This window comes from Schistocerca gregaria, chromosome 2, assembly GCF_023897955.1.
Source record: "Schistocerca gregaria isolate iqSchGreg1 chromosome 2, iqSchGreg1.2, whole genome shotgun sequence".
Lineage (NCBI taxonomy): Eukaryota > Metazoa > Arthropoda > Insecta > Orthoptera > Acrididae > Schistocerca > Schistocerca gregaria.
Window position 1 is genome coordinate 448467081 of NC_064921.1, and position 12599 is coordinate 448479679.

At 41.8% G+C, this 12599-nt stretch overlaps 1 protein-coding gene across 2 annotated transcripts in view; it reads left to right on the forward strand.

The window, feature by feature from the left end:
* The window catches only part of LOC126325594 (phenoloxidase 1-like), a 195850-nt gene that overhangs the window by 141103 nt on the left and 42148 nt on the right, over window positions 1-12599 (forward strand). For both annotated transcript variants that reach the window (XM_049995263.1, XM_049995262.1), the window contains exon 9: window positions 6044-6172. In XM_049995263.1, coding sequence (XP_049851220.1) covers window positions 6044-6172 — 129 coding nt within the window. The remainder of the gene's footprint in view (window positions 1-6043; window positions 6173-12599) is intronic.

Below are 12599 nucleotides of genomic sequence, written 5' to 3' on the forward strand. Positions count from 1 at the left end.
AGCAATTATTTTCACCATGACGAGAAATAAATCACATGTCAGAGGTTGGCTTCCACTCTGAAAGACGCTGTCGTGTCCAGTGAGCGGTCTAGACGTTGCTTGACAGTATACAGAGGATGGATTATCGTATTAGCTACCCGTGGTTTTGGCTAATTAAATATTTCTGAGCGTCTTGGAACTCAGTCAGGGAAATACGAATGACAATACAACACTAGATTAACAAGCTTTATCGTTTTCCAGTCTTGTTACACAAAACTGAAGCAGCTCTTGAATAATCATTTATTACTACAACCGGTTTCACAAACTAAAGTTGTCTAAACAGCTAAGTTTGTAAACTGTTCACGTGTCGCTGAGGTTAAAGTATACCGTGCAGGGGAAAACAGCGCTGTCCAAAATCGGCACCGAGGCAACTGTTGTGCCCAAGCCCCATAGGTCACAGCCGTAAGCGACGGCTGCTCCGATGTGTACGGGGAAATAGAGATGCAGCTGTTGAGCAAGGGACCGGCAAGATGAACCAAGGAGCTATCAACAGTGTCTCCTTCATCACCGTTCAGCGAATGTAAATGCATACGGGCTCTTCGCACCATGGATCCTAAATCGAACACAGTGTATCTGGCCGCTGCACTGGAGTCCGCGTGGATCCAAATCTTTGTCGGTAACTTTCAGAACCTAAATGACTCTCTTCCCGCACGTCTCGCAGCGATCCCTGCTCCTCAAGATGGTTATTCAGGCTTTCGACAGGTGGTCACATTAAAATGACTAGATCATTTAGTTAAAGCAACAACACTTTGTTTGAACACTGTTCCCATACATCAAATGTGGACTGAATAGTTAATGCGCTTGTAGTTTCATTTTTTGTAAAAACACAAACGTGCAAGTTATTTGTGTTTTGCGTACCTGCCGACGCAAAAGGCCCTGTTCTGTTCACGGGTCCAAAATTGCCGCTCCTTGAAAAATTCAGCTTAACCGAACTCCCACGGGTGACGCACCGCCTTCTTTGCACGTCTGTGACAACATCCCAGCCAACGTACAAATTCTCAGCTTGTGGCGGTGACCAAGGTGATCCTTTCACATTTCCGTACAACAAAGTGACGCCATGTGTAGAAACGCTTTCCTGTTGTGTCCCCTAGACTGGGGTGACGTTGTGAGCCTTTACTGGTAGCGCACTCTGAGGCACGTCCGCGCTTCGCACAGCCTCGCTTTGCTGTTTTCCTGTTCTTCTCATTACCTTTTTATCCCAATCGTGAACATACACTGATGTCAGCCTGCTTAACTGAGTGGTAACGTGTCTGCCTATAATAAAGCGGGCCCGGATTAGATTCTCAGCCGGGTTGGAGATTTTTCTCCGCTCGTGGACCGGGTGTTGTGCTGTCCTCATCGTCATTTCATCACTGACCTGCATGTCACCTGATGTGGTGTCGCCTGAAATGAGACTTGCACCCAGCGACCGACCTTCTCCGGATGGGGCCTCCCGCCCATCACTCAAAAATGGTTCAAAGGGCTCTGAGCACTATGGGACTCAACTGCTGTGGTCATCAGTCCCCTAGAACTTAGAACTACTTAAACCTAACTAACCTAAGGACATCACACACATCCATGCCCGAGGCAGGATTCGAACCCGCGACCGTAGCAGTCGCACGGTTCCGCCTAGAACCGCGAGACCACCGCAGCCGGCCGGGCCATCACTGCCACACGATCGTTTTTTATTTGGCTGATAATCTGACAGTAGATTCGTTCGTTCTGTCTACTGCCTTTGCCCTCAGGCATTGCACTGTCCGCATGTGCGAAGTCATTGTTTCGTGACGTGCCTTACTCCCACATAAGGTGGACGAAAGATCGGGATCTGATGCCGTTAGTAACTTCGACTTTGCTCCCGAGTAAGACGTGGAAACATGTAATCGAAAAAGGCAGAAAGTATTGTGTACAAGTTAGTTTTGTTAATAGTTTTCCATCACTTTAATAAGTATTACTTCTTAATCTAATAATGTGGTATTTTGAAACACTTCTTGGAACAAGAACGTAAATAAATGGACATTCAAGAACCAGCTGGCAGATCAACAATCAATCACACGATTTTTCTGTAACGGATAACAGAGAAGTAAATATTTTGAGTACTAACTTATCATTCGGTTTTCATATACATAAACTTCTGGGTAATCGATGGTAAGTTTTAAAACCAACGAGAACAAATACAATAATGAATAATAATAATAAATTTTGTTCAAATATTATATAAAGCTGATGAATCAAAAATAAAAACAAGGAATTTCTTATAATCTGAATTTGAAGTTACAAATGAGGATGTTATATAGTTCATACACACTAAACAAAGCATATACATAATGTAGCGTTGCTCTTGGGGGGCGAAAAGAAAAAGAATTTTAATTTTATATATATTTTTTTAAATGTCGAAGAAAGTGAATATTTTGGTTGGCCACTTGGCAACAGAATGAGGGATTGATTACACTATTATAATAACATACGTTGAGCATTAAATACCCGAATAAGAGCAGCATATTTATATATTTGAGATCGTTCGGAAGAAACATTATCATTTCTGTGCATTTTTATAGTCGCGATGTAGTCATACCTGGAACAACACTAAGGGACCTGAAGATTTATAGACTTTAAAGGAAATGCAACACTACACAATTAAAAAAGAGTTGATTCAGAAATAATACGAAAACGATAATGTTCCTTCTGACTCATGCTGCGTTCTGCCCATCAGCGTGATCGTAATTTCTGGTGATGAACTAACACAAAATAATTATCATTCAAGTAAATAAGGAGATGTAAATTATCGAGGTTAATTTACTAAAACGTACCTTTTCATATTAAATTCCAATAAATGACCATTGTGGTTAAATACTTTATACATAACAGTCAAAATGTCCTCTTGATGCTGTCTGTTCGTAATCAATTACAAGAAACTCCATGTTTTCTGATTGGACAAATAACAATTACCATATTCACTCAATATTTTCACATAAAATATAAAATACCGATGCGGAACGCAGCAAGTCCGCGTCCGCCTTTCATGGAATACAAACAGTAAAAGGTGAGGCGCCCAATGCCGCATTTGTCTTGAAAAAAAACAAAATTCTTTTTTATATCATTTATCGATACATGTACATAGAGATTGACAGGCACCGCGCAAGAACAGTAAAGATAAAGAATAATATATTCTGTCGCTGCTATGCGATGGTTCATTTCTTTTACTTTACAATTGTTCGATACCTTTAGGCCATCAGGCGTTTACTATTGAGCGTATATTAATGTTTGTGAGCCGAAAATTACCAATATTACAATAACAACTCTTCAGATGTAGAAAAAATGTAATAGCATAAGAATTCCAAAAAATGCCAATACCGCGTACTCATTACAATCTGAAAATGATCAATTCGTTTTAGTTCAAGTACAGGAGGATTATAGCGCTTATGTCTCAAAAAGTGAAACAACAATATAAAAAGATAAGGTGTAAATGTAAATATGAGTTGAACAAAATACAGAGTAAATGGTGAAATAAACGAAGAGCTCGTAGCAGATGAGGAAATGGGAATCATAACAACTACTAAACAATGTAAAAACTTGGGATGCAACTTAGAAATTATACACTGAACAGCCAAAACAATATGACTATTACTCAACGCGACGTTGGATACCGCTTGGCGGCGTTGCGGGCACGTAATGCGGTAAGGACGGTAAGGAAAGTATGTAAGCGGAGCAGAGACGGATGGGGGATCACCCAAGTGAAGACGTGGTCTACAAATGGGGAAATCCATTGAGATAAGCGACTCTGACAAAGGACAGATCATCATCACGCCTGTGAATGAGTATCTCGAAAACGGAGAATCTGGTCGAATGTTCACGTGCTACTATCGTGAGCATCTACCGAAAGACGTAGAAGAACAGCAAACTACCAATAGGCGATAAAAGTTTGGACATCCAGGATTCTTCACAGAACATGGGGTTCCGAGACTTACCTGCTCTGTTACGTAGGATCTGTGGCTTCTCTGCCGAAAGAGCACAATGCTGGGGCATGCGCAAGTGTTTTGGAGCACACTATTCATGGTACATTGTTGGTCATGGAACTTCACAGTAGACGACCCCTATGTGTTCCATCCTGACCCAACGACATCGACAGTTACGACTGCAGTGGGCTCGGGACCATCGAAATTCTTCCGTGGATCACTGGAAACGTGTCGGCTCTTCGGATGAATCATGTTTCTTGCTACGCCAGGTGGATGGTCGTGCCATCATCGAGGCGGACGGCAGTTCTAAACATGTACTGTGCCACGAGCGCAGGCTGGTGAGAACAGCATTATGCCATGGAAAACATTCTCCTGCGCTTGCGCGGGACCTATGCCAATTATCGAAAGCATCATTTCAGATGGGGACCACCTTCATTCCTTCATGCTTTATATCTTCCCCGAGAGCAATGTCATCTTTCAGCAGTCTAGTTGTCCGCGTCTCGAAGCCAGAATCGTGCTACAGTAGTTTGAAGAGCGTGGTAATGAAATCACGTTGATGTCTTGGCCACCAAATTCTCATGACGAGAATCCGATGGAACCTTTCTGGGTCTCTATCGGGCGCTATCACCACGTTCACAAATAAAGTGCCCGTTTTTTGTAGGAATTACATGACTTGAGTGTAGACATCTGAAGCCACATACCTCCACAAACGTACCAAGAAACTGTAGAATCGATGGCACTCAGAATCGGTGCCGGGTTGCGTTCCATAAATGGACCAACAAGCTATTAAACAGTTGGTCATAACGTTATGGTTCATGAGTGTAGAAAGCAAAAGAAGGAAACCAAACAAAAATAAATTCAGGAAGGATGGATATCTTTTTATTAAATTGAACTTTTGGGGAAAACACATAATAATCGACACAATAACAAAAAATTTAGAATGATATTTAAAATTATTATTACATATGGTTCAGAAATATGTATCACGAATTGGCAATCCTCAGGAATAACTAGAATGCTATGAACTTATTAAAAGTTTGTCAAAATAAAGACTTCCATTGTTTCCACTAGACTGCACACTGAATGCAAAGAACAAGGGAAGGGAGGGTGGGGATTAGCGAGTACTTAAGTGTCTAATACCTCCTTGCGCGCATGGGATCTGTTAAAAAACGAGAGGACACTTAACAGGAGGATATTTGTGAAGAACTATGAAGGGATGAGAAGAATAGAGAAAAATAATTGGAGATACTCCTAAACCAAAGGTGCTGGTAAAAGGTATAACCAAAATACATAGTTAGACAATTAAAGTCTTTATGACCAAGTACAACGTGGCAGTGTGTAACACATTAACTGGTAGTTGGCTTCGTTGCCGAGTGGACGTTAAACTCTAAACTTAATTCCCTAAATCTTTAAAGAAGGATGCACTACAAATGAATTTCGGCAAAACTTTACAAGAAACTTGATTTAAATAGACAGTGCTTCCACGGTCCTTCAGTTAAAACCTCTGAAGGATAATACCAAACTGACAAATAATCCCATGCGGCGCCCAGACATGATCTTTTGAGAGTGACATGAAGTTTTGGATGACATACAATTCAACCTGGAAAACAGGAGAGTTCCTCAGTTTAATAGCGTCTTCATTTCGTAATAGCTTGTCAGTTTCGCTAAACAGTTATATCATTTAATTTATTTTATTCGGGACTGCTGCTAGGAAACCAAGAAACTGCAATTCCATTATAGGAAAAAGTAACGTCTTTATTACGACGGTTACCAAAATTATATAAATACGTTGGTAATTATTTTATGAGTCTTTAGTGACTATTCATCTTGGTGAAGACAAATTACGAATATATTTCATGTGCCACAACATATTTAAAGAGAAGAAGTAATTTTTCCTTCTGCATATATGAAGGATTTGTCGTATCTATCTTCTTCAGATATTAATACGCATGTTACAATGTCAATGAATGGCTCTCCGCCAGAAGACCACTACTATCTTTTTATTTTTCTTTGTCTAATTTTTTTTCTGTTGTGCGGTGATGATGTCTCAAACGATTAACACTATTTTTCAGGAGCAATCAGGTGTAATGGGAGGCATTGCAACGTCAGTGAGAGATCCCATCTTCTACAGATGGCACAAATACATCGATGACATCTTCCAAGAGTACAAAAACTTGTTACCAAGGTACACTGAACAACAGGTAATGTTCAACGGTGATCTTCCTTAGTCTTGTGTACTATGTGTTGTTAGTAGTTAGCAATACGTTTTAGATATAGTGGGAATTATTGAAGTTCGGTGGCAGGAGGAACAAGACTTATGGTCAGGTGAATACAGGGTTATAAACACAAAATCAAATAGGGGTAATGCAGGAGTAGCATTAATAATGAATAGAAAAATAGGAATGCGGGTAAGCTACTACAAACAGCATAGTGAACGCATTATTGAGGCCAAGATAGATAAGAAGCCCACACCTATTACAGTAGTACAAGTTTATATGCCAGCTAGCTCTGCAGATGACGAAGAAATTGAAGAAATGCATGATAAAATAAAAGAAATTATTCAGATAGTGAAGGGAGATGAAAATTTAATAGTCATGGGTGACTGGAATTCAGTAGCAGGAAAAGGGAGAGAAGGAAACGTAGTAGGCGAATATGAACTGGGGCAAAGAAATGAAAGAGGAAGCCGCCTGGTAGAATTTTGCACATAGCACAACTTAATCATAGGTAACACTTGGTTCAAGAATCATAAAAGAAAGCTGTATACATGGAAGAAGCCTGCAGATACTAAAAGGTATTAGATAGATTATACATTTATTTATTTTATTTATTTATTTATGCATTTATTTTACCTGGCAAGATTAGGGCCTTCAGGCCCTCTCTTACACCTAACCAGGCATACTCAGATTGAACGAGTTACAGTTTCTACATAACATTAAGGACATATAGCCTATTATGCAGTATTGATGTTAAAGAAAAAAATAGATATTATAACAGTAGTACAATGATAATTATAACAATAAAAATAATTATAACAATCAAGAATAATAATAATAATAATAACAATAATAATGACTATGTATATGAAAGTAAACCTACTTTTCTTTTCTGAATGTCAGTCCCATTGTTAGTTGGGAATTTTCTCGTTATGTTCTTGCAGCTTGTGAGTTATTCTCTTCGAGCAGAGACATAAGACGATAGAATGGGGTGAAAGAGATATATAAGAGGTAGATAGGTTAGAGGAAGAGAAATAGAATGGTAAAATTCGAAGCTGTGATGGAGAGGAGAAAGAAAGAGATGGGAGGGGCACAACAATGGTGGCTATACCGTCCCTAATATGTAAGTCTTGAGTTCCCTCTTGAATGCTGAGTAGTTCTGGATAAGACGAAGATCACAGGGGAGCGTGTTCCATAGTTGTATGGCTGAGATGGTGAATGACACAGAGAAAGATTTTGTGTTATGTAAAGGTACAGCCAAGATGATAGACGTATCCGATCTGGTGTTGCGATTGTGGAATGATGATAGGTGTTTAATGTGAGAAGATAAGTATTGGGGGCACCAGTGGCTAAGAAATCGATGAAGTAAGCACATCGTGTGGAGATCGCGTGCCTTATGTGGGCGTATCCAACCTAGCTGGGAGTATGAAGGACTTATATGATCATACAACCGAATGTTGCACACGTATCTAATGCAAGCATTCATCACTAGCTCGAGGCATCTAGAATTTTCACTATTTGTGCCGTGTTGAACTACATTGCAGTAGTAAAGATTAGGCAAGACTAGTGTTTGGACTAATTTTTGTTTAACATGGGTTGGAAATATTTTTCTAAATTTTTGAATTGCATGTAGGGAGGAGAGCGATTTCCGGCAAGCTGTGACTGTTTGTTCTTCCCAGTTTAGGTGTTCATCCAAGGTTATTCCAAGGTCTTTTACTGTTTTTTGGTATGGTAGTTGGGTACCATTGAGGAGTATTTTAGGGACTGTTTCGCAAAAGTACCGGCTGATTAACTTTGGATGAGATATAAGTATGACCTGGGATTTCTTGGGGTTTAGTTTCAGACCAAGGTTCTGTGCCCATCGGGAAACAGAGCAAAGATCTGTGTTCATACTCGCTACTGCGCCAGCAATGTTTTTGGGGTTTGCACTTATGTACAGTTGGATGTCGTCGGCATAAAGATGGAAGTTGCAGGAGTGAATCACTGAAGAAATATCATTAGTGTACAGTGAGAAGAGTAGTGGACCAAGGACGGAGCCTTGGAGAACTCCAGAGCGCACGCTTTTCCATGATGACTTTTCCGACCCACAAATAACTTGTTGACTTCTGTTTTTGAGGTAGCTGTCGAACCAGTGTATTGCGCTGTTTGAGAAATTCAGCTGTTTCATTTTAATTAGTAATATATCGAAGTCAACTGTATCAAAAGCCTTGCTAAAGTCAAGCAGTGTTAGGATAGTAGTTTCACGTCTGTCCATAGAATGTTTAATGTCATCACTTACTTTGATTAATGCGGTTGCTGTACTATGGTGCTTTCGAAAGCCTGACTGATATTCGTCATGGATGTTATGAGTTTTGAGGTAATCCGTCAGCTGTTCATGGACGATGTACTATAGGGCTTTAGAAATTGCAGGTAGTATACTGATCGGCCTGTAGTCACCTGGCGACTTAGGGTTGTCAGTCTTGGGTATAGGCTGAATTAAACTTTGCTTCCACTCAGTAGGATATGTACTACTGACAAGAGACAGGTTGAAGATGTCTGTGATAACTGGAATAATAGTGTCTACGACGTTCTTAATCATGCCAATGCCCACTCCATCATTTCCTACTGCCTCGGAACAGATTCTCATAATTGCCTTGCGTACTGTGCCTGTAGTGACATGTTTTAGGAAAAACTTGTCTCTCGAGAGATTGATATCTTGGGGCTGGTAATTTGTCGCTGCGTGGCAGTTTACAGCTGTTGAGAAGAAATCGTTTAATTCTTCTGCAGACACTTGATAAACAGCGTCAGATCTTCGCTTCCCTGTACCGAAACTGCGCAGCTTTTTCCACAGTGCAGCAGGTTTTGATATGCCGCATACGACAGAGCGGGCATGTCTGATTTTGGCATTCCTCACGCTTTGCTTGGTTCTGTTTCGCAGTTTCCTATTAGCTCCGTACGCCTCGGGAGTTGGGTTACGCTTGAAGGCCCTATGTGCAGCATCACGTTTATTCATTAACTGGCATAATGCAGTGGTGAGCCACGAAGCGGGAGCTCTCTTTACCTTGACAGTGCGTTGAGGAGCATGTTTATCATACAGTGCAATAATTTTGCGACATAATTGCCGGATTTTTCCGTCTAAAGTCGGTGCATTGCTTATATTATGCCAAGGGATGTCTGAGAATCCTTTTGAAGAGCGTCATGGTTAACATTTTTTAAGTTTCTGTAGGTTACCAGGTGAGATTTTTCTTTGGTAGTATGCACTGAGTAATTGAAGAATATCACGTCATGAGCAGAGAGTCCCGGAGCGGATGTCTGATTGGCGCGGATTATTTTATCTGGTCGCTTTGTTGCTATTATATCTATGATTGTGTGGCTGTGTGGCGTGTGATGAGTTGGGTCCAGCGGTGTTAAACTCATATCATTGGAGTGGAACAGTCGCCTTAGTTTTTAGGCAGAGGGAGATTTTAACTGTAAGTCGATGTTTGTGTCGCCCATAATGATTATGTGTTCATACTGTGTCACGAGTGAGGACAGGGCAGACTGAAAGGAGGACATGGCACCGACGTTTGGAGGTTTATAGATTACTCCAATTAGCAGTTTCTGATTTGATGTATTTATTTCGAAAAACAAGAACTCTGCTTCTCCTTCTTCCTTTGCATCCGATGTGCACAGTGCAGTAGGTGTCAGATCAGAGCGAACATACGCACCCACACCACCCCCGCGTCGTGTTTCACGATCTGCCCTTAGGAGAGAGTAACCAGCGATTCGGATAGCGTCGGGAGAAATGTTTGGTTTCAACCAAGTTTCAGAGACGAGGATAATGTGGAACAGCGATTGGCAGAACAGGTCACAGAACTCGTCGAAGTGAGCCGTTAGCGACTGCGCGTTCGAGTGGGCCACAAAGAGCCCGCCGCCGGAACCGGTCCGTCCCATTGTGGCCGCCTGTAGGACCGAGCGCGCTCCGTTTACCTGCTGGCCGGAAGAGGGACAAAAGCTGGATTTCGCGGGGCAAGACATATTTACAGGTGTGTCCATGGTCGTGACTGACTCAAGCGTCTGTGGACTAAGGTGAAAAACACGCTGGAAGTATCGTAGAAGGGAGCGAAAAGAAAGATGGAAAGTGGCAGTAGTGGTTACGAAAAAGATAGTAGTAGTAGTAGTAGTAGTAGTGGTAGTGGCGAAGATGAAAATAACAGATATAGAAAGGCGGTTGTAAGGAGATTCCTGTTAATGGAGAATGTTAATTCCCATTTGACTGACAATATGAATATACATGAGCACTTATGATAGACAAATAAAGAAACAATATTTTTGTGAAACAATTGACTGATTTTAAATAGAGTACTTATGGTACTTATAGAAATAACGGAGCAGTATTTAAGCTAAAAAAATAAAAATAAAGAATAAAAATTAACTTATATTAGACAGATTACAATATGAGACTTGGTGTCTCGCGAGACTTCGCTCAGTCTTTCAGTTCGAACATGTTTGTCACCGTTTTCCTCCCTCCTTCTGTCTTGATTACGATCCTGCCATCCTGGGTCCATACGTTTTGAAGGCCAAACTGTGTGATCGCAGCGTTCAAAACTTTTAGTCTTTCGCGCGTCAGATCTTCCCTCAGGGTAACCCCACTCTTGGCGAGTTTTCTTTTCTGAGCAAACACTTCAGCTCTTTTCCGATAAGACACAAATTTAATTATTATGGGCCTGGATTTCATGGCACCTGGTATCCTGCGCCCAACACGGTGGCTTCTGTCAATATTGGCCATGTCGATCTGCACGCCAAGTTTCTCACGCACGAGGCTAATGGCCAGGTCGTCGGTGTTTTCGCGATCGTTTTCAGCTACCCCGAAGAAGCGCAAGCTGTTCCTTCGCTGATACTGCTCAATTTCATTGGTGGCAGCAGACAGTTTAGCTTCTAGGTCGGCGGCTTTTTTCTCTTGTGCGGCCAGGGACTTTCTAAGAGACTGGATTTCGGTGCTGTTGCGCCCGACAGACTCTTGCAGTTTGTCCATGATCGCGGCCGTCACAGAGTCCGTGATGGATTGCACGATTAGGTCTAGCGTGTCTTTGCTGTGCAGCGCCGCACTCACCTGGGACCGGACGAGCTCCCCGATGTCGGGAAACGGGGCCTCACCTGCCGCCGGAGACCTGGCGCCCGCGCTGCCTGCGCCCCTGTAGCCTCGCCTGCTGCCGCTTACTCGTGCTCTTCCCATTTTTCACTCACTTATCACTTGTGGTAATCAACGGAGAACAATACACCACGGCAAGTAACACTTGTTTAGTCAGATGCACACGTTGTGGACTGCCGCACTTCTCTGTAACACCTTCAATGCGCGGAAAAACTCGCGACCCGAAGAAACGCGCATCACTCAGTGGCCGCCATTCAGTGGTAAGACAGAGATTTAGGAACCAGGTTTTAAATTGTAAGACATTTCCAGGGGCAGATGTGGACTCTGACCACAATCTATTGGTTATGATCTGTAGATTAAAACTGAAGAAACTGCAAAAAGGTGGGAATTTAAGGAGATGGGACATAGATAAAATAAAAGAACCAGAGGTTGTACAGAGTTTCAGGGAGAGTATAAGGGAGCAATTGACAGGAATGGGGGAAAGAAATACAGTAGAAGAAGAATGGGTAGCTTTGAGGGATGGAGTAGTGAAGGCAGCAGAGGATCAAGTAGGTAAAAACATGAGGGCTAGTAGAAATCCTTGGGTGACAGAAGAAATATTGAATTTCATTGATGAAAGGAGAAAATATAAAAATGCAGTAAATGAAGCACGCAAAAAGGAATACAGACGTCTCAAAAATGAGATCGACAGGAAGTGCAAAATGGCTAAGCAGGGATGGCTAGAGGACAAATGTAAGGATGTAGAGGCTTATCTCACTAGGGGTGATATAGATACTGCCTACAGGAAAATTAAAGAGACCTTTGGAGATAAGAGAACCACTTGTATGAACAACAAGAGCTCATATGGAAACCCAGTTCTAAGCAAAGAAGGGAAAGCAGAAAGGTGGAAGGAGTATATAGAGGGTCTATACAAGGGGGATGTACTTGAGGACAATGTTATGGAAATGGAAGAGGATGTAGATGAAGATGAAATGGGAGATGCGATACTGCGTGTAGAGTTTGACGGAGCAATGAAAGACCTGAGTCGAAACAAGGCCCCCGGAGTAGACAACATTCCATTTGGACTACTTACGACCTTGGAAGAGCCAGTCCTGACAAAACTCTACCATCTGGTGAGCAAGATGTGTGGGACAGGCGAAATGCCCTCAGACTTCAAGAAGAATATAGTAATTCCAATCCCAAAGAAATCAGGTGTTGACAGATGTGAAAATTACCGAACTATCAGTTTAATAAGTCACAGCTGCAAAATACTAACCCGAATTCCTTACAGACGAATGGAAAAACTGGTAGAAGCCGACCTCGGGG